General features: G+C 52.8%; 1 protein-coding gene across 4 annotated transcripts; it reads right to left on the reverse strand.

Moving 5' to 3' along the window:
• Positions 1 to 274: 274 nt before the first annotated feature.
• On the reverse strand, positions 275 to 21,213 carry PTPN1 (protein tyrosine phosphatase, non-receptor type 1). 4 transcript variants are annotated; one of them, XM_008060628.2, is made up of 9 exons: positions 20,985 to 21,213; positions 17,550 to 17,650; positions 14,771 to 14,869; positions 7,876 to 8,013; positions 4,790 to 4,999; positions 4,039 to 4,200; positions 3,135 to 3,355; positions 1,751 to 1,946; positions 275 to 590 (listed from the first exon to the last, which is right to left on the reverse strand). In XM_008060628.2, exons 2-9 carry the CDS (start codon positions 17,583 to 17,585, stop codon positions 567 to 569), a joined length of 1,086 nt encoding a protein of 361 aa, XP_008058819.2. In that variant the 5' UTR covers positions 17,586 to 17,650; positions 20,985 to 21,213; the 3' UTR covers positions 275 to 566. The 4 variants fall into 4 exon arrangements, 3 of the variants coding, with proteins under 3 accessions (XP_008058819.2, XP_021569370.1, XP_008058818.1); XM_021713695.1 differs by lacking the exon at positions 20,985 to 21,213 and having other exon boundaries at positions 17,550 to 17,653; XM_008060627.1 differs by lacking the exons at positions 275 to 590; positions 17,550 to 17,650; positions 20,985 to 21,213 and having other exon boundaries at positions 1,380 to 1,946; positions 14,771 to 15,402.
• Positions 21,214 to 22,162: the final 949 nt, after the last annotated feature.

Below are 22,162 nucleotides of genomic sequence, written 5' to 3' on the forward strand. Positions count from 1 at the left end.
CTGGCCTGACGCAGCAGGCTCATGGCAGAGTCTTCCGTTTCCAGGACTACCTGAGGATTTATTATTGTACCTTTTGATAAAGCCCTTGATGCAAGGCTGACATCAAAAGTTTTTAATACATTGTTGGTTTAAGAAAAGGCTAGTGCACTATGGATGCCTTTGGGGACATTTTAAATAAATATGGACCGGAGAGGCTTACTAGACGCAGACTCCACGGAGGCTGTGGGGTGTTGCTGGGCCGCCTGCCTGGGACACACCCAGAGGGAGCCCTTGGCAGTGAGCCCAGGACTGGCACAGGCTACCTCTCCTCTGGCCACCAGCCTGGCAACTCTGCTCTCCTCAAAAAATGGCTTGTGGATTTGGTACTCAAGGGAAGGCAGGGGAAGGGAGAAGTCAGAGGTTGAGGGCGAGACACAGCCGGGAGGCGGCCTTAGTGCAGAACCACGTCCGTCGGGCCGGCTGTCTGTGCTGCACGGTGGCCCACACTGCCACGGCACGCCTGCGAGCCGGCGCGGGCGCTGCGGGCAGAGGCGGATAGTGGGTGAGGTGGATGGAGGAGGGTCAGGCTATGTGTTGCTGCTGAGCAGGAACTGGAATGAAACCAAACATTTTGGGTGAGCCAGACCCACCCCCAGAGCCGCCAGCTCGTCCACACCCCAGCCACGCCCCGGCAGTGCCACTGTTGAGGGAGCCCCGGCCATGGGATGGCGGATTTTTGCAACAGCCCCTTCCCCCAACCCCTTTAGGTAAAAGTCTGTTTGCATTTTGCAGAACCATCTGAGGTACTCAAAGATGGTCACCGGGAAAGAAGTCAAATATTTAAAACGATGCGAGAAGCCTTGGGAGGTGATTTCAGGACCGGGGTTGTGAAGTCAGCCCCCTGTTATATGAACAGCAACACGCAGCTAACGTGTGAGTTTCTGCTGAAATGGCACTTATCCTCCAAACGGACAGCAGGTGACACGGCGACAGCCACCCTATGGGGACGCTGACCCTGAGAACTCAGGAAACCCACATATGGAGATGGGTGACAAGGGCCAGGACATGAGTACGATGGAGGTCATGGGAGGGACAGATGGAGACACAGACAGCGGAAAGCAGTGGGACACCCTAAGCGCAGGCAGAAGCCGGGCCTGTTTTCTGGAGACGGCCTTTTGCTGCCCTTCCTCTGACAGTGGGAAAACTCGGAGACACCGCCCAAGCTCAGCGTGCACCCAGCGGATGGTGCCCCAGCGCCACAGTGTCCTCGTCCTCTCCTCCAAGAGGCTTACATTCGTAAAAGTTTGGGGGTCTTTCCCTGGGAGCTCAAATAGAAACTGCCTATCTGACTATACCACCTAAGGGTACAAGAGAGTTTCATAAGTGCCTAGTCTGTTTTTTTCCAGAAACAACAAAAAGCTGCTTTTTATAAAGGTTAGAAACAACAATGTTGTGGGTCTATTTTCTTTCAAAAACAAATAGACAACAACAAAAAAAGACAGAGAGACAGAGAGAAAGAGAGAGACGTATTTGGCATTTTCTCTACTTACTCCTGAATAGGTGAAGGCCCTGAGATTAGACTCTTATATTCTTGGGACCACAGGGCTCCTTAAAACCCCAGTGCATCAATCCTTAATTCTCTTGTCAGCCCTTCCACAGTTCCAGACTTTCAAACCTTCCATCTGCTTCTTCTGAGACTGGCTCAGATACTCCACAGAGCCGAATCCTAACACTGGGCTCGCGGCCAGCACGTCCGTCAGTGGAAACATACCCTGTAGCAGAGGTACGCGCCGGCCGTGAGGACCGTGACCATGCACATGTTGAGCAGGAAGGGCTTCCAGGGAGTCAGCGAGTGCTCGTCCTTCTCCTTGGGCGGCGATGGCTCCCCCTTGGCGGGGACGGCAGCCGGGGCACCTCGCAGACGTTCCCCCAGGACCCGACTTCTAACTTCAGTGTCTTGACTCATGCTGAGGGATCAGAGGGACAGAGATGGGTTATTCACCCGGGGAAAAACGGACAGCAAGAACCCCGTGACTGTGGGAAGAGCGCCAGGAAAACACATGCCACATGTAGACAGAGCAGGATGCCAGAGCAGGGTGCCAGCAAGCCGTGCCTCTGCTGGGGAGAGCTGGGCTGGGTCAACATGGCCTAGCGAAGCCCACTCGCCACCCCCAATTCTCCAGGTAGTGCCATCCCAGAGCAGGGTTCACACAGTGCTGAGAGCCCCGGCATACACCCAGATTCCCTCTCTCAGAGCTATGGACCATCCTGTCACTGTGAGAAGGCATGACCCAGATAACCCCTAGTGTGCCCAGCTCATCTCGTTTTTCACTATTACACACAACATTACGACAAATACAACCCTCTACACATACCTCTGCATACTTGCGGAGAGCTGCTCAGGGTAAGTTCTAGATGCACACAACTGCTGGACCAAAGTGCGTACACACCTTAAAACTTCCCTCCATCAAGGGGTACCAAGGGGCATTGCTACCTGTTGTACTAGGCCTGGACTAATTCCTACTCATCCCATAAGCTTCCATGCAGTGCCACCTCCTGCAGGCAGCCCTCCCTGTCCACCATGCTGCAGCATGCACCTCTATCGCACCCACTGTCCATGGCTCCCACCCCAGTGTACTCTTGGGTCTGCCTCTTTCCCAGAAAGATGGCCTAGAACTCAGCCGAGGACATTTCCAGTCATCTCAGTGCTCCACATACATGTCAGTATCCCACATACATCATGAACGTGTATCAAACCACAAGGAAGCCAAATGGCCATTCACCTATCAGAACACTGTAAGCAGCGTCAGCTCCCCGGTGGCCACTGTGAGGACTGAAGGTACATGGTCCAGCCTGGCTATCACATTTCAGGAGCAGCCAGGGACTGGGGAGGGCCCCGTCCTCAGTGGGCGGACCTGCGTTCCAGCAAGCACGGCCAGGTGGGGCCAGCACCCTCCCGGAGCAGCAGCCTCCAGGCCCTCGCCCAGCACCTGCCGCCTCTGAGAGAAGCCAGAAGCCACCGGCTGATATGGAAGCCCAAGGACATGGAAGAACTGCTCGCCAGGAGGCGGCGGCATCCCAGGGTTTCAAAACCAGCACGTCTCTGGAGCAGAAGGTCATTTCCCCTCCCCCAGCTGGGGACCCTGCCTCATCACCTTTCCAGGCTGCAGGGTACGTGTAGGGGGCTTCTGGCTTCTTCCCGAATGGGGCCGTCAGTGTCGTCCTGGGGGTCCTCCCTCACCCACTGGTGGTTGCGGAAGAACTCCTTGCACCTTCCGTTGTGTGGCTCCAGGACTCGCTTGGGCGGCCGGGGCGGGGGTGGCACGTGCTCAGGTGGGGGATCCAGGTCCTCGTGGGAGAGCTCCTTCCACTGGTCCTTGAAAGCAGCGGGAAGCCCATGAGTACCCACCCTGGTCGTCAGGAAATCCCCCGGTAAGTGAGCAGAGGTGACGGTGCAGCGAGGTGTTCTGACCTCCTGGGCGCCAGATGTACAATTAGAAGATGAAATCTTGGGGAAATAAAGTCTGTCTCTCCTATCAATGCCCTCTGTGTGTGCACCTCAAAGGCAGAACTGGAACACACTAACATCTGGCTACCTAGCCAGACACCTTTCCAGCTATTTCATTTTTACTATTTTTTATTTTTATTTTTTGAGCCAGAGTCTCATTCTATAACCCAGGCTAGAGTGCAGTGGCACAATCATAGCTCAGCAAAGCTTCGACCTCCTGGGTTCAGGTGATCCTCGCACCTCACCCTCCCGAGTAGCTGGGACTACGGGTGTGTGCCATCATGCCTGGGTAATTTTTTGTAGAGATGAGGTCTTGCTATATTGCCCGGGCTTGTTTCGAACTTCTGGGTTCAAGTGATCCTCCAGTCTCAGCCTCTCAAAGTGCTGCGATTACAGGTGTGAGCTACTGCACCTAGCCTCTATTTTAAACACAAAGGATTGCTGTTTTCTCTGATACCTGATGGTGTTTTGAACTATTACAACTGACAGCCTCTTTCAAAGACAAAAACTTAATGTCGTCACACTTGGATTCAGGTGAAAGCAATGCCCACCTGCACAGAAGAGTCTCCCATGATGAATTTGGCACCTTCGATCACAGCTAGGTATGAGAAACGCAGCTGGTCTGCTGTTTGGATCAGTCCCATCCGGAATTTCCTCATTTCTAACAGCACTTTCTTGATATCAACAGAAGAAGGGTCTTTCCTTTTGTCCATCTGAAAGTCAGAGAGGAGAAACGATTCAGTCAGGCACACCTCTCAAGTGTAAGGTGCCTGTCTAGGTTTGTGCTTCCGGTTCTACTTAGGAAAACTCACAGCAGGGCAAGCAGAGGGATTCCAGAAAATGTGAAAAAATGTAGCAAAATCAGGAACAACTTCAGCACAGGGTTGAAGGAGTTAAGAACTGAAAAAGAAGGGGATTCTTTGTTACTACCTGGAGCCCCTCACAAAAAATAAGGGACAACCTGCAAAGAGGGCAACTTAGAACAAAGCTACGTCAGCCAGGCACAGTGGTGCATGCCTACAGTCCCAGCTACTCAGGAGGCTGAGGTGGGAGGATCACTTGAGCCCTTGAACTCCTGTGCAGTGAGCTGTGATCACACCACTGTACTCCAGCCTGGGCAACAGAGCAAGACTCCGACTCTAAAAATAAAAAGAATCCAGAGACTTTCACAGGGAGAAGTTAGTACAAAGTGAAGGGTAAAGCTGACAAACTGCACTTGTAGAGACAGTGGGGAAGAAGCTGTGGCCAGGTAGGGTTGAAGTGCGTTCCCTTCTCTTCCAGCAGCTGCAAGGGCCTTCTTACCAGTAAGAGACAGGTGTCAGCCAGACAGAAGGTCCCTGACCTGCCGATGCCAGCACTGCAGTGCACCACGACGGGGCCATGCTCCAGGCTGAGCGACCCTGACTCGCGAACTTTGAAAAGAAAGTTCAGGAATGAGGCCGGTGACTCGGGGACTCCAAAGTCAGGCCACGTGGTATAGTGGAAATGCAAGATCTCTCGGGTTTCTTGAGTCTGCAAGAGAAAAACACAATGATTCTGAGACAATCGTCTGTACAGAAGTCACTTACTGCAAGTCTGCCCAAGTGTCGCTCTGTGCGTCTAGTTCTAAGAGGAAGGCTGACTCTTGGCTGTCCACTCAGGCCCGTGCCCCCGGCCCACTCACCCGAGCACCGGGAACCAGGCCCTGGGCTGGCACCAACCCTGTAGGGCGCCCTGCCTAGACTTTGCTGTCCCTTGATAGAACAGTCCCCAGCGCTCTTCTCTGCTGGCCCTATCACCGGCCACCCATGAGAATCTCGTCAGGAAGTCCTGCAAGGCATCCCTGAGAGAGCCAACATGTAACTGCATGAAGGGCATCAGCTCTGGGCAATGCAGGGCTGTTCAAGACTACTTGGAAGCTTCAGAGGATTGTCATTTTGAGAAAAAAGTCACCAACGTGATCTCCAAAGACTGGTGACTGCAAGGTGTAGTTCAACACCCAGTCGGGACGGTTGGTAGAAAGGACGTCGGCAGGAGCAGCAAGCTTGTACTGCCTGCTCGTCCTATTTGCCAGTACTGCATGCTAGCCTGAGTTCTCCCACTGAGCTCTCCAGATAAGTACTCCTACTGTTCCCACTGTTTTCCTGATGAGGAGGCTGAGGCTCAGAGGTGGAAAGCCCCAGTTCAAAGTCTGCCGAGGAAACTCTGAAAGGAGGATCCTGATCCTTGTGCCCAAGTGTCTCTTTCCTAGCCCAGTCTGCCCCAGTGGAACGGAAAGTGGCCCTAGGTGTTTCCAGCTCTGCACCTTTCTCCAGCCTCCTGGTGGCCATGAACAAAGGCAGTCCTCGCCAGGAAAGTGCGCGAGAGCCTTAATACCTAAGAGCACACAGTGAGTGGGGCCCATCACCTGGCAAGCCAGGCTCCAAGAGGAAAAGGGCCTGGGACTGCAGTCTCCTAGTGTGGGCCCAGGAAGACGGTAACAGCCGGGAAGCACGCCAGCCTCGCATCTCCCTGCTGCAGGGTGCCAGGACAGCGCCTGGGCCACCAGGAGCTCAGCTGATGGCGAAATGCTTCAGGACAGAAGCCTGCTCCCAAGCAACATCTTCCCCTTGTTGGGCAAATGTCCACAATGTGCCAACCCTGTGCTGGCCACGCTGCCAGGCACGTGAGGACAGAGTCCTGCCTCCCTCCCAGAGCTCACAGCTTAGTCACCCATGACCTGCCTGACTCTGTTGCAGTGAACTCGCTTCGCAGAGCACACATGCAGCCCTGCCTGGTCCTCAGATGCGCTGGGACCTTGCACAGAAGTGGAGAGACCTGTATGCGTGAGGACAGTTTACAGAGTCGCCATGGGCACTTCCACTCCTTCCTCCCCTCCCCGGGAAAGAAACACCTCTTCTATTTGGGGGGAAAGAAAAGCATTTAAAAGTAAGAAGGAAGCATGCCCATGGCAAAGCTCCTCCAGTCCTTAAAGAGGCTGGGTTACCTCTGTTGACACCTCTCTCACATCCACCCTCCTGCGAAAGGAATTCACCCTAGGCCTGGGCTGAAACAGACACCGGGGCTCCCAGAAGCCTTTTTAAAACAGTCTATTGGAGTAAAAAGATCCTAACATCGATACCTCTGAGCGGCTGTATCACCTGCCAAGCAAAAAGCACAAAGCCGTGCTGTCGAAATTTACTTCCCCTCCACAAGCCAGGGTCTACCAGAAGTCACCCTAATGTCAGACTTGCAGAGGTCAGGGCTACTTCTGACCAGGCTATTACACTGTTGTCCCGCACACTCAGCAAGCTGCCAGTGTGGCTGCCCAGAAGCCTCCCAGAAAGGCTGCTGTCCACCACACTCAGAGTTCCCGTGAGTGGCAGGGCTGCAGTGGAGCTATGGATGCAGTGCCATCACTGCAGAGCAGACCGAAAGCCCTGGCAGCAGCTGTACCACACATTCCCCAGAAGCTATGTGGCTTGAGCCCCTGCTCTGCTTCCCAGTCACCCGCACTGCATTCTAGATCGTACTCCAACAGTTAACGGAACAGTAGCAGCCACGCAGAAGCAGATGGCCCCTCCACACAGCCCGGGAACCCCACCCACATTGTCCCCCTTCGCCCATGTTACGGTCCCATGGCACCGGCTAAACCTCCCCTTCAGGACCAGCTGGTCCCGCACACAACCTGAGCCTACAGAGGAGGAGACCGAGACACCATGAGAGACGATGTCTCTGGCCCCAGCTGGTAGTCTGAGGGGGAAGGATCCAGCCCAGGCAGGCTCCAGAGGCCAGGGGATGGCTGGCGTGCCCACCCGCATGCCCAGGTGCCACCCTGAGCCCCCCGTACTGCTTCCAGGACTGGCACAGGTGAACGGTCTGCGGAGTTCAGCACAGTCCCGTGCCATGTTCCAAGGCCATCTTTCAGTGGCAGCAGGCAGCCAGGCTAATATGCATTCTCCCACAACAAGGAAACTCAAGACCTTGCTGGAAGCTTCCATGGACTGTGAAACTGGAAGGAGCCTCTGGAGGGCCCGTGCCCCGACTTCAGACTCTGAGAGAGGCCCACTGGGGCAGCGGCGTGCTCTGCTGGCTCTGGCAACCGTCCTGCAGCCCTTCTGCCATCGCACAGGCAGGGGTCGACCACCTTTATGAAAGAAAGGCCCCATTCCCTGAGAGCTGGTGGTGACCCATGCTGGGGAATGAAGTGGGCGCCATGAGGCGGAGGACATCTCCCTGCCTCTGCCCTCCCAGGCCAGAGCCCACTGCTCCGCAGGCAGGTACACAAGCAAGCTCTGCTCATCATCATGCCCAAACCACATCTTGCCCAGGGGACACAAAACCTGGGGCACTGGCACTAGGTGCTGTCACCCACACAAGAGATGCCTTGACCATCATCGCCCACAGGGCTCCATGTGTGTCACACTCACCACAAGGTTCTCCAGCTCCAGCTGTCGTACTGTGTAGTATGACTTGATGTCTTCGGAGATCAATGTCAATTTCAAGTTCGTGTCGTCAAAGACCATTTCTCTTTCTTCTTTCTGTGGCCAGTACTGCGCACATTTTAACTAGGGGAACAAATAACGCCGAGTCATTGTGAGCAACGGACTGTTTTCCTATGGCAGGAGGCCCAGAGTACATTCCCCAAATTTTATGACAACTCAAAGGGCTGGGGTTTTCTGAACATGGAAGTCAGTCAGCATAGCTGCCTGCCTCACGGCAAGATGGGGGCGGGAGGTGCGAAGGTCCTGACCAGGTGCTCATGCAGAGCTCAGACTCCCAGCCCCAGCAGCCCGATCTGCAGCCAGGGGGCGCTGCAGGGCTCAGCCTTTCTCGCCACCACGGAGGTGGAGGCCGGTGGCACAGAGGGCTCTGCCCCTCCCGGCTCGTCAAGCAGCCACTTCCAGCCTCACCAGGGGCCTGGCCGGGCGGGCAGCACAGGTGTCCGGCCCTGAAGACATCGCTGAGGCAACTGGAAGATGGAAAGAGATTGCAGGTGCAGCCCCCCTTCTTTTTTTTTGAGTTGGAGTCTTACGCTACCACCCAGGCTGGAGTACAGTGGCACACTCACAGCACTGCTGGGCTCAGGTGACCCTTCTGCCTCCCAAGTAGCTGGGACTACAGGCACATGCCACCATTCCCAGCTAATTTTTTTACTTATTGTAGAGATGAGGTCTCGTCAAGTTGTCCAGGCTGGTCTCAAACCTCTGGGCTCAGGCAATCCTCTCACCTTGGCCTTCCAAAGTGCTGAGATGACAGGGGTGAGCCACCCTGTGTAGCCAAAAAAATATTTTTGGTGGTCTATTTTGATAATTAAAACTACTTGATGCTCTTGATTTAAATGTAGCTCATTAAAATTTCCTTTAGAATAAACAAACTCAAAAAGATTTGGGTTTGTTTGGAGTTTAATAAAAAAAAAAAAAAAGACTCAAATTTAGCAGCATACATTGCTTGAACTACGTTCCCGCGCAGGTTACTCAAACTTCTGCTTGTGGATGAGTGTTCCGGACAAAGACGGTAGGCTGGTGGGGCTAGGGTGCTGGGTCTACAAGCCAGAAGTCCTGAGTGCGTGTCTACACAGACGAAACCTCAAGACCTTTGGCTTTCATCAGCGACAGGCAGTGTGTGCCAACAGCTCCTTGGTCCATGACACCTGCAGTCATGTGACTGGTCCAATCCATACCTCCGGGGCCAGGGACAATATGGGTAAGGGAAGTCCCATCAGGGCAGTCCTCCAACTGTCAGGAGAGACTGCTGTGCCCAGCAGTGACCTAGTAGACTGTGGGAAGGCTGAGGGAAACACCACAGAAATCCAAAAGGGAAGTGTTTCAGGCCGGCCAAGTCACAGGAAAGGGAGGTCAGAGGACGCTTGATGGAAGAGGTGGCGTCTGAAAAGCAGCTGCGATTTGCCAGGCAGCACGCGCAAAGAAGCCAACTCCGAGGAGCAGAGGAGGAGAGGCGGAAGCAGGCCCAGCTCACAGCCAGCACTGGCAGCGGGCTCAGGAACCTGTGGCATCGTTGGAGGCGACCGGGAACCAGGAGGCCCTTGCGGAAGGTGGACACAGAGCCACACGCCTACTGGTCCTGCTCTGCTGAAGCCAAAAGCTGCCCAAAAGACAAAACCAAAGCGAAAGCGAGAGAAACAGTCAAGAAATGGGCTGTGATAGCCACACGTCCCAGTGCAGAAGCCAACGGAGTGCTGAGGAATCCGGACTCGGGCCTGTCTGAAGTCGCTGCCAGCTTCACCCAGGTCACCTCCCTGGATCATGATGAGTTCCCAGCGACAAACTCTCAAACGCTACAACCTGTCAGCATTGAAGCAATTCTGCCCCTGAGGACACGGAAGCATCAAGGATACAGAAAGACCCCCGCCTCGTCAGAGCAGCCGGAGGTGAGAAGACACATGGGCCCACACTCCCCAGCATGAGATGATGCCTCCAGACCCTGAAACAAGGAGGCTGGCCTGGGAAGCAGAGAACAGAAAGGAAGATAGGCCCATGGCCACAGAGGAAGAGGTCTGCATTCCTCTCGTGGGCAGATCTAAATCTCTCACCTCCAGAGAACAAGCATTCACTTTCAAACCACGAATGAAGCCTCAGGAGGCTCTGTAATCCGGGTCAAGATGGGAACTTTGAAGTTCTATAGCTGCAGAATTCTGGCACACAACTGAGCATCTACTGCCCTACACTAACTGCCCAGGCCGGTCTTGAACTCCTGGACTCAGGTAATCCTCTGGTCTCAGCCTCCTAAAGTGCTGGGATTACAGGCTTGAGCCACCGCACCCAGCTCTTCTTCTTTTTTTTTTTTTCCAAGTTGGAGTCTCACTCTGTCACCAAAGTTGGAGTGCAGTGGCATACTCATGGTCACCCCATCATCGACCTGCTGGGCTCCGGCAATCCTTCCACCTCAGCCTTCCAAATAGCAGAAACTATAGGCATGTGTTACCATGCCTGGTTAATTTTTTGACTTATTGTGGAGACGAGGTCTCACCAAGTTGCCTAGGCTGGTCTCAAACCCTGGGCTCAGGCAATCCTCTCACCTCAGCCTCCCAAAGTGCTGGGATTACAGACTTGAGCCATCATGCTCGGCCCCCTACACTTATTTTTAAGATTCTTAGGCAGCTATAGTCACATGCTCTGTCCTCTGTCACTTCTTGGAGACATTGTTGCTTTAAACACACAAAATAAAACAAAGCAATAGTTGGAAGATCACATCACAGTTGGATGAGCAGCACTTCTGCCGCACTGACACACAGTAACTTGAAAAGGAGATCAACTGATCAGAAATCAGTCCTCACTGGCAGCCCAGGCAGGAACGCGAGTGCCTGCAGGCTGGCGTCTTAGAGCTGCCGTTTCCACCGTGAAGGTGGGCATTAGAGCCCAAAGGGCCTCCCAAAACCAGCAGCTGGCACGCTAAGAAAAACCCAAGAGAGCTAGCTGTCATAAGCCTGGAGCGAATGATTCAGTTTTCCCAAAGAATTAGCACCACAGAGGATGAGGTAAGCAGTGTACAAAAGGTGACTAGATCCCAGGGCATCTGCGACATAAGCGCAATGTCTCATGCATGAGCTCCTGAAAGCAGCAACAGCGGTGGTGGGCGCTCCAGAGAGACACAGGCAGGCCGGCGGCGACAGCAAGTTCAACTCCCCTACTCCCTTCCTATCCACCCCACATGCCAACCCTCGGACCACGCACATTCTGCACTGCCATGTATAGCCAGCTCGTAAATGAACCAAGAACTCCGGCCAGCTTGGTGACCCCAGGCTCACACATAATCCTCTTCTGGATAGTTGGTGTCCAGGGAGCATAGGAACCCAGAAGGTCACAGGCAGGTTTGCCAGGAATGAGAGAGCATCCCGCACTATTTGGTGAAGGAAGGAAACCTAACAAAGCACGTGCCCAATGAAGACTCCTGCAAGCTGGCTTCCCTGGGTTGCGTGGACGTTTTATGATTAGAGTTGAACACAGGAGACACTGCACTTCTCAGGAGTCCCTCTGGGCATGATGATGTGGATGCAGAACTGAAAATGTGGATCTCAAAGAAACTTTAAGAATCTCAAGTCAGACATCCCTTTCATGCCAATATGCATGCCCATGTAACCCTGGAGTGGAATTAAATACTTAAAAAGGAAAACAGGGATGACTGCCATGTTATCAAAGTAAACAACTATGCAGCCACCCAGTCAAGGTGTTGACGGTCACCACAGTAATCCAGTGGGAAAGGGTCTACGGTCCACTGATGGTCAGGCCTGGCTGGAGACAACTTAGCACAGGGCCAGGTGAGGAGCACACACGTATGGCGCTGGATGCCGCTCCGCGTGACATGACAACATAAGCAACCCATGAGCTAACAGCAAGGAGGTTTTGTTTTTTGTTTTTTGAGCTGGAGTCTCATTGTTGCCCAGGTTGGAGTGCGGTGGCACGCTCACAGCCACTGCAGCCTCGACCTGCTGGGCTCCGGCGATCCTTCTGCCTTCAGTCTTCCAAGTAGCCACCACGCCCAGCTTATTTTGTGTAATTTACTGTAGAGACGGGGTCTCACCAAGTTGCCCAGGCAGGTCTTGTACCCCCGGGCTCAGGCAAACCTCTTACCTTGGGATTACAGGCTGAGCCACCGTGCCCGGCCCAGCAAGGAGGTTTTACTAAAACTTTTAGCAGCAAAGAAGGAGAGAAAAAGCAAATGCTACCATATCTGATGATTTCTGGAAAAAGATCTTGATTTAAGATTCCCAACTCTCAATGCCCTCTGGAGCAGTGGCTCTCAACCGGGGGAGTTCTGCCCACTAGGGAACACTGGACAAATCTGGAGCTGGACAAAGAGGCAGGTCTGATTGCCACATCTGGGGGAGCTACTGGCATCTGGCAGGCAAAGGCCAGAGAGACTACACACCTCCTACAATGCCCAGCACAGCTACTCCCATCCTTTGCAGAGGAAGAACAATCCAGCCAGTGTGAGCGGTGTGGGGCTCAGCACTCACGGGTGGGGCAGTGAAGGATCCAGCCCACGGTGGGGGTGGGGGGCGGAGCTCAGCACCCAAGGGCACATCTGTCCAAGGATCCTGCCGTGTGAGCGCCCGCGGCGGATCAGTCTGAACCCTTCTGTGGGCCAGGCTTTCCATCCCTCGCGGAGGGTGTGCTGTGGGAACCTGATGCTTTGTCTCTTTATTCAAAATTGCTGACAAGAGTGGTGAAGGGTGGGGGTTTGTTCACATTTGTAACTTCACATTTTACTAATCAAGCAGAAAGAAAAAAGCTAAAACCTGCTATCACCGAGAAAGCTATTTTCTAAGACGTGATGCGTCATTTCACCAATCGAACACTCAGGCAAGCTCCTTCCCTGTTATCGCTGAGTAAATAAATACATTCATCTAAAAAAAGGCAGGCAGAAGTCAGCAAGACAAAACCAAACCAGCCCTGAGGGCCGCGGGCACGTGCTGCTGTCCTGAGAGGCCTGCTCCCTTGAGTGGCAGCACACTCCAGGAGTGGTGGGAGAGGCCTGTGTTCAGGCTTCCTTTGATGCGCTGCTCTTCCCGCTGGTGTTTTCTGTGCTCCAGGGCCTGACTGTGCTGTCTCTGGGGGGCGACTGCCTGGGAGCCCTCCTGTTCCCTGACAAGCCGCATCTGTGTCCCAACGCGGCCAGGACAGCTGGGAGAGCAGTGTCGCGTGGAGCCTGGACCTGCCAAGGCCCGGGGACACCCAGTTCTCCACTCCCAGCCCCGCGGGCCCTTGGTCTCCACAATCCCAGCTCTTCTCCCACGGCCTGCGGCTACGGAGCCCCACAGTGATAGGGAGGAGCAGGGGAGGGAGGGGCAGCAGAGAGGCCATGAGGTGACCCCGCCAGAGTAGGCAGCGAGGGAGAGGGGGGTCGCAGGGCGGTTGACTCTGAGTGCTTGGAGGCGGGGTGCGGGTGGGTGCTTGGATTCCTCACCCAGAGAATACGGTGAGATACCAGAAAACTGGAGCTTGAAGAGGGGGAGAAGTCTGGGTCCAGGGACCCAGAGCCAGCCGCATGGGGGTCTACAAGCCGTAGCATACATTACCTGTGAGGCTGGGAAGCCATAGAAGGGCTTCCAGCTAGGAAGAGCTGTGGTGAGGCTTGGGAGAGAAAGCTCGTTCTGGAAGCATGGTTCAGAACGCACTGAGGGAGCAAGTTGAGAGGTGGGGGTGGCTAAGGGCACAGTCACATGGGGTGGTGGCACACCTCACACCCTGGTACTACCCCAAGGGATGGCTTTTGGTTTTTTTGTTTTTTGAGACAGGGTCTCTCTCTGTCACCTAGACTGGAGTGTAGTGATGCAATCATAGGGCACTGCAGCCTCGACCTCCTGGGCTCAACGGATTCTCATGCCTCAGTTTCCCAAGCAGCGGGATATGCCTCCATGCCTGGCTAATTTTTCTTTTTTTTTTTTTTTGTAGAGACAAGTTCTTGCTATGTTGCCCTCCTACCTCAGCCTCCCAAAGTGCTAGGATTATAGGTGTGAGCCACTGTGCCCAGTTCAAGGGATGTGTTGAGTTGCAAAGAATCTGGAAACAAATGCACAAGCAACATCTACACTGAAGAGGCGTGGCCAGAGTCCAGCATCTGGGTATTTTTTTTTTTTTAAGTTGGAGTCTCGCTCTGTCGCCCAGACTGGAGTGCAGTGGCTATTCCCGGCCACTGCAGCCTCAACCTGCTGGGCTCCAGCGATCCTTCCGCCTCAGCCTTCCAAGTAGCTGGAACTACAGGCGCGTGCTACCACGCCCGGCTCATTTTTTGATTTATTGTAGAGATGAGGTCTCGCCAAGTTGCCCAGGTGGGTCTCGAACCCGCGGGCTCAGGCAACCCACTCACCTCAGCCTCCCAAAGGCGTGGGATTACAGGCTGAGCCACCGAGCCCGGCTGTGTCTGGGTATTTTATGCAGGTAAATCTAGTCTAGATTCCAGTTGCTCCCACAGGTCTGCAGAGGTGACTTGACAAAGGCAAAAAAATCACCTGTGAAGATACACTAAAAGCTTGCTTTTCAAAATAAAACTAGGTTGACACAATTCCACAATACAATACAGAAGCACAGGAACCACACACACACACACACACACACACACACACACACACGCACACGCACACGCACACACACACGCTGGAGGCTGGAGAGTGATGGGGTATGAGTCAGGGGCAATTTTATTCCCCCCATTCACTTAATTCACTTGTTTACAACAAACATGTATTTATACACTCCCCTTCTTTTTTATTTCTTTAATAAAAATGACCCCACGTATAGGAAACAGAAAAGCCACGCAGTAGGCTGGCACAGCACGCAGCTCGAAGGGCATGTGGCCGTGACTCACCGAGCCTTTCTCCATCACTCTGTTGAGCATGACGACGCCCCTGCTCTTCTGCTCCCACACCATCTCCCAGAAGTGCCCACATGTGTTGGGTAGAGGTCCCTGCAAACATAACGCACAGCTGTGACATCCGGAACACACACTCTGCATGGAGAGCTCACCTGTGGGGTCAGCGGCTGACAGCACCCTCAGTCAGAGCATAGGCAGTGTGGTCTCGGTGAGAGGTCACTTCCGCGTCTCAGCGCAGGCGGACCAGGCAAGGGCGGTAAGCGCAGACCCTGCTCTCTGGCCTGGCTGGCCGGCTGAGGTTCTGCTGGACCCATCCCTGGGGCATTACCGGGTGCAGGCAAGAGGCACTGCCCACTCTGTGACCTCAGGCAGGTTGGTTACCTCTCCACACCTCAGTTTCCCCATCTATCTCACTTGACTAACACAAGTACCTGCTTGCAGAGTTGTGAAAAGGTACTGTGTTCAGGCCTAGAGAGTAAGCACCCAACAAAGCGTCAGTTGCCATCCCCCCATCAGCAGTGGTGAGCCTGGCAGCAGTCTTCATCCCAGAAGGCTGAAGGAACGACAGGTGGCCCAAGGGCACAGTGTTACCATGTACCGGTGTTTGGTGAGCAGCCAGTCCCTCCGGCCCACCTGGCAACAGGCACAGATGTTCCCAGGACACGAGGTACAACCACCTCGAGTCTGTCTCAACGTTAGCACTGCCTAGAAGGGACGTCCCTGTCACCTCCACGCCAGAGCCTGTCACTTCTTTGGTCAATGCCACTTCCGGGGGGTCCCACACCCACCCATCTTCGCCCAAGCTCTCCTCACCCTTTCAGTCTTTCCCGTTGAGTCTGTCATGCTCTGATCCACCATGCTGGCCCTCAGTCCCTCCTGTTTTCTTTCCTGAATTCGTCTCAAACTTATTGCCTGGGCAGACACGCCAGCACTGTAGGCATGTACTACACCCTTTCCCTGCAGCCAGCGGGACAACAGTTGCTGGCAGCCAGAACTCAGGCAACTCCCGGGCCCTCCTCCCTCTGGAGGAGCTGCGGCCCTCCAGCTCTTTGCGGCTCTCACCTACTCACCTGGTGCCTCCCTGACCCCACCGTCACCCCAGTTTAGAAAGGGTCTGAAGGACTATAATCCCCTAAGATTGGCAAGGACACACAGCACACTTGCTGACACTCCATGGGGAGGTGACAGACCCCGGGGACATTATTCTCTACTCCTCCATTCCTCTGACTTTAAGAATTGCAAACAGAGCCTTATATTATTTGATAATGAACAACACTGAAAATGGAAAATGTGTAGGGCTTCTTGGTTCTGGGGCCTGGGAAGAGCTTCAGTCCTCATGTCTAGGGTGCTGGTCTAGGGTCCAGCTGCTTCCGCTCCTTCTGTAAACTCCAGCACAGGGAGCCTGCGAGGGCAGTCGATCAGCGCCCCTGGTGCCAGCTCACATGCCAGGCCAAATTTCACATGGCCCAAGTAATGGCAAGGCATGGGGTGGGCAGGACACTGGGTTTCCACAGTCATTTCCAGGTGTTCCACTTGACACTGTCTACTCTCCCATGGGTGTCCAAAGGGTGTCCTGACCCCCTGCAAATGGCTAAAATCAGGAAGTAGGATGTTTGACTTCTTCAAAAAGCAAAGTCCTCAGTAAGTCACTCTGCCACATCCTCTTCCTATCAGCTCACCACCCCAGGCAGCTCCCTCCTTACCACTCCAGCCCCCAACATACAACCCGGGATGTCAGAAGGACTGTGGCTCAGGGCCTGCTGAGGGCCTTCCCTGGACTCGTACACCCAGAACATCCTCAGTGGCTCCAAAGACTGAGCACAGCTCGGATGATGTGCCATCTATGGACCCGGAGGCCGCAGGGCCGAGTTGGGTCAAGGACGGGAGGACCTGGGACAGGACAGAGGCAATGAGAAGGGCCTGGGTAGCTATGCCCTGCTCCAGCCCCCACCCAGGGCGGCCTTTCCCCCCAGTGCTCTGACTTCCCCAGCACCCTAACTGCCAAATGTCAAGCAGAACTAGGTGTGCAAGATTCCCTGCAGACTCAGCCATGAATGAGGAGGATGAACTGATGTGGATGGAGAAAGCGGGCACTGTGCTGAAAAACTGACAGCACAAAGCCCAGGTGGCAACTCACAGGCAACAGGAGAGGACCGCAAAATTCATTCGGAAGTATGTTTCCTCTACCCCGTCCCAGATTCTAGGGTCTTTTGTCACATACTGTCAAGTGTTTTATAAGAGGCTCAATTATTAAACCACTTCTGTGATGGCTTCTCCATATAGATGCCAACAGCCAATGGGAGTTGGACATGGTTTTTTCTGCATGTTCACATGATCTAACAATGCATTTTTCTGGGTCAAAGAATGAGGACCATGTGAGGAATCTGAACAACTATGGACGAAGATGCCCTGTCTTCCACTGCCCCTCCCAGGTGGCATCAGAGAAGCCGGCACACAAGGCAAATACTTCTGGAACTAACACCGATACAGAGCCCGTGGCCACAGCTCCTCCACCTATCACCAGACTCCAGGTGCAGCTGGCATTTGATGCTGCTTCCCAGAAGCTCTTGCGCCAGCAATGTCACCACATGCTTCCCAGCAGAGATGAGTGTCACGACCAAACTGAGCCTCTAAAGGAAGACTGTCTTCCCTCCTTGTTTCTTTTCAGTTTGTTTAAAACCTGCCCTTCTAAAGGATGAGGCACATTTACCGTGAGGTTAGACAATAGCACTCTAAACTCTTAAGTTGACATTTTAAAATGTACACATCTCACCTGGGTAAGAATGTAGCTCCTTTGAGCTTCTTCCATTTTTATCAAACTGGCATTGATATAGTCATTGTCTTCCTGATGCAGTTTAATCCGACTGTGGTCAACTGAAAGGCAAACCAGAGCCGAGAGGTTACTCCTGGGGACCAGCGCCCACACACCAGCAGAGCGCCCACAGAAAAGCCAAGAAGGTGAGGTGATGGCATGGGTCACTCAAGCCACTGAGACCTTGTTGTTTCTGTGGGGATTCGTCATCAGTATGGGTGACTGGTATTTTCAGAAAGATTATTCTCAAGTGTTTGAAGCTTCACACTGCAAAGCAGCGTTGATATACTCTACTAAAATACAGATTGGTCCTGTTTGGAAAATCTGTTTTTGGGTCTCACCTTCCTGTGACACCTGTTACTCTCCCCTAAAACCTGATAGGCCAGACGGAGCCATCAAAAGATCTGCTCTCTGATGTTGGACACAGACTTTTATAGTGTCAAAAATAGAGTGGTTTCAACCCTTAAAAAGGAACAAAATTCACCCCAAATCCCACCTGGTCCCCACAGCTGCAGCTGATACCAAAAGCCATGGTAGGCAGGATGTGAGATCCTACCTCAACCTGACTCTGTCCAGTGGTTTGAAGATTAAATGACTCAAGTACACAGAAGTGTGAAAAGGCAAAACTTAAAATTCCTTTAGACGTCTAAAGTTCTCTTTCTTGTTTTTAAACTTCAAGAACAATGAACCTAAATGATTCTAAACTTTTAAAATTCAGAACATATCACAATCAAAGACATTTAAAGAAGAATTTAGATGAAAAAAATCTAAATTCAAAATCCTGCAAGCATATTAAATATAAATTTTAGATTAGTTCTTAGAAATAAACTCTCATTAGGAAGTTCTGCCCCAAGATATTGAAAAAACACAGCCACTCTTTTTCTCTTATCATTAATTTGTCACAAAAGCAGTAGTTTGCTGGTCAGGCGAAGTAGCTCACACTTATAATCCCAGCACTCTCGCAGGCTTAAGCAGGAAGATCACTTGAGGCCAAGAATTTGAGACCAGCCTGGGCAACATAGCAAGACCCGTCTCTACAGAAATAAAAATAAAACAATCAACCATGGCCAGGCATGGTGGCTCATGCCTGTAATCCTAGCATTTTGGAAGGTCAAGGCAGGAGAGCTGCTTGAGTCTGGGAATTCAGGAACAGCCTAGGCAACATACCGAAATCTCATTTCTACAATAAATAAATAAATAAAGCAAAACAAGACAAAAAACGAGTCAGGTGTGGCTGTGCATGCCTTCAGTCCCAGCTACTTGGGGGAGGGGGAGGCTGAGGTGGAAGGATCGCCTGAGCCCAGGAGGTAGAGGCTGTGGTGAGCCATGATTGTGCCACTGCATTCCACCCGGGCACCGGAGTGAGAATCCAACTCAAAAAGAAGAAGAAAAAAATTAGTCTGGTTTGGTGGAACGCTTCTGTAGTCCCAGCTACTTGGGAGACTGAGGTAGGACTGCTTGAGCCCAGGCATTTGAGGCTGCAGTAAGCCAAGATCAAACCACTGTGCTCCAGCCTAGGTGACAGAGTCAAAAAACAACAACAAAAAATCAAGCAGTGGCTCCAGGGCCACTCTTCTTATCCTGTGAGTGTAGCTACTAGGTGCAGGTAGACACAATTACTTCTGGCATGGCACAAGGCACGGTGGACTCAGGTGACCACTCATAAACAGCATCCTGAGATCAACAGGACAAGAGGAACAGTGGGCACGATCAGTTGGAACTTTGTGCTCTAAGGGCCCAATGCTTCGCCAATCAGTGCCATTCCCAACGTCACTTCTCCCTGCAGAGGCTCAGCACAAACCAAGACCCTTAGGTGATTCTCAAATGGATCACAGAGATTTAAAAAGATCTCAAAGTCAACCTTGGGACAGGCATCAGTGAGCTATGTGGGTTCCATCAGCACTAGGCGACCCTCGAAACAACCGCCCTGGAGCCCTGGCATCCGCCCCTGTAAAGTGGGAGGACCTGGGCAATAATGTGTGCACAGAACCCAGCTCCGTGCTGGCCCCAAGCAGATAATCATGACTGTCACCTGCTGGCATTGCCACCTGTACTACAGCTGGGCAGCAGGCCCCCTCCCAGCTCAAGCCATTCTCCCCATTTCTCCCATAATCTTCCCAGCAAATTCCTTTTTCTACAGGATGGTGGGAGTAGAGGAAGAGACATGAGGCGTGAGACTGGGGTGAAAGGCTTGGGAACTGCTTCCCTGGAAAAATACTCTCCATCAGCTGGCCGGTGGTTTCTGACCAAGAGTATTGGTGTTGAGGCTCAATGTGTGTCACCTGATGACCCAGAATGCACAGCAAATGTTCCCGGTGACAACCATCTTGACCATGGCCCACACCTGCTAAGCACTTGCCATGCCAGAGCAAGGCACTGGGCAAGGGGCTTGTGCTTCATTTCATGGCACACGTTCCTATGATACAGGTGTGACTCCTGCCTTTCGGAAGATCAGAGGGGAAAGCCACACAGTGCTAAGTGGCAGAGCTGAGACAAACCCAGGCAGGCACCAAGGCTGCAGGATAGGAGACACAAGCTCCACACAAGTCCCAGGTCACTTCCTGCCCATTCTAGTAATCTGGGTGCCAGAGCAGGATGCACCACTAAGTCCCCAGCAGCCAGCACTGAGGACCACGCCAGCCACGGGCTCAGGGCACGCAGGAAGCCCTGGGTAATGGATCCTCTGCAACCCCAGGATCAGCAGCCCAACCCCTCGCTGACTGTTGACGTTGAAGACCCCTGAGGGGAGTCAAAGGGCCTCTGCGGCGAAAGGAGTCGGCACAAGCAGGTCTTGTGCCCAGCTCCACTTTTCCTCGCTTCACATAGCTTCCACCAGGCTGGTGGCTTACTCTTGAGGTGTGGGCAGGTGAGAGCCAGGCACTCGGAAGGCAGAGGGACTGCTGGGGCCAGCAGATACCCTGGCCTTTGTGCAAAGAGCTGACAGCAGCCAAGGAGAATCATGACAGAGGTGGTGGTGGCGGCAGGAGGAGGGGACATAGACCCCAGCAGAGCTACCTGCATGCTCAGGCGGGGCCCCATGCCTGCACAGCCTTCCCAGCAGTTCAGCACAGTGCAGGCTCTAATAATACTGCTGCTGAGTCACCCGCAAAAGGTTCCATTATGCCTGCCACGCGCGGCTTCAGCTACAGGAACATGATTCATCACAAAGACAGTCAAAGCTAAAAACAGTGCTTTGAACTTCACTGATTTTTCCAGAAGCTGAAACCGTACCCTTCCATGATGGTGGAAAAATGAACCATCACTCTAAATCTTTAATGCCTTTATTATAGGAAGTGATCAAGTCAAGGACCTCTGTTGCTATTAATTTGTCACCAAACCCCAGGGCTACACAGGAGTCTTGGGGAAGAGAGTCCAGGCGGCCACGTGGATACTTACAGGGGCTGACGTCTCGGTACCTGTTTCGGTTCTTGTTCTTAGGAAGCTTGGCCACTCTACACGGGAAGTCACTGGCTTCATGCCGGATATCCTAGGAAAAAGAATGAAGAGTTCTCTTTTGAGATCTCTGGCTTCAGGAACTCATCCAGACATTTAACTAAACGCCAGGCACTGAGGAAGATGCAGCGCAGAACAGACATCAAAGAGTCAGGCAGCACAGGAAACACAAGGTGACAATTCAGAGTAGGTACAAGGCCACAGTAGGAAAACTGAAGAGGACCGAGCCCAGGCAGTGGGAGGTAATGGCGTGGGGCTGGAAGCTGGAAAGATAAGAAGGGGGCAGAGAGACAGACGGGAGACAATTCACTCCGGAACATTCAGGACGGCGCAGGCGAGGGGGCTGGAGATGTCCTCTGTGCCAGGAACAGTGAGTGGGCTGCAGGAGGAACGACAGCCGGCGGGAGGACACAGGTGGGCAGGATAGACCTTGAAAGCCTTGAATGCCAGGCCTGGGAGTTCCAACTGCAGCCTTCTGGAAAGCTATAGTTATTAAGAACAGATAAAATGCTCTTGTATGTCAATAAACCATCCATCTGACTGACAGGGGACCTGTACCAGACCTCCCACTAGACTCACCTCACAAGTCTAATTTTGCTCTCCCAAAATGCCACTATATCACATTAAACAGTCTTTTGTTTGTGATTTGTTTTATTACTTAAAAAAAAATCCAACAGTGTTAATATACTTACTGCCACTAAACTACACCTAAAAAATGGTTAATTTTGGCAGGGCGTGGTGGCTCACATCAGTCACCCAAGCACTTTGGGAGGCCAAGGCGAGAGAATTGCTTGAACCCAGGAGTTTGAGGCCAGTCTGGGCAACAGAGTGAGACCTCATCTCTACCAAAAAATTTAAAATATTAGCTAAGCGTGGTGGTACACGTCTGTAATCCCAGCTACCTGGGAGGCTGAGGTGGAAGGATCGCCTGAGCTCAGGGGGTCGGGGCTGAAGTGAGCTGTGATCATGCCACTACACTTCAGCCTGGGCGACAGAGTGAGACCACCTCAAAAAAAAAAAAAAAAAGGTAAGTTTTATGCTTTGTATATTTTACTATATAATTAAAAAAGAAAAAAAAGGCAAACTCCCAACTCCCAAAGGGAGAACAGGAGAGCAGACAA

This window comes from Carlito syrichta, unplaced genomic scaffold, assembly GCF_000164805.1.
Source record: "Carlito syrichta isolate Samal-C Ts95f unplaced genomic scaffold, Tarsius_syrichta-2.0.1 Scaffold304681, whole genome shotgun sequence".
Taxonomy (NCBI): domain Eukaryota; kingdom Metazoa; phylum Chordata; class Mammalia; order Primates; family Tarsiidae; genus Carlito; species Carlito syrichta.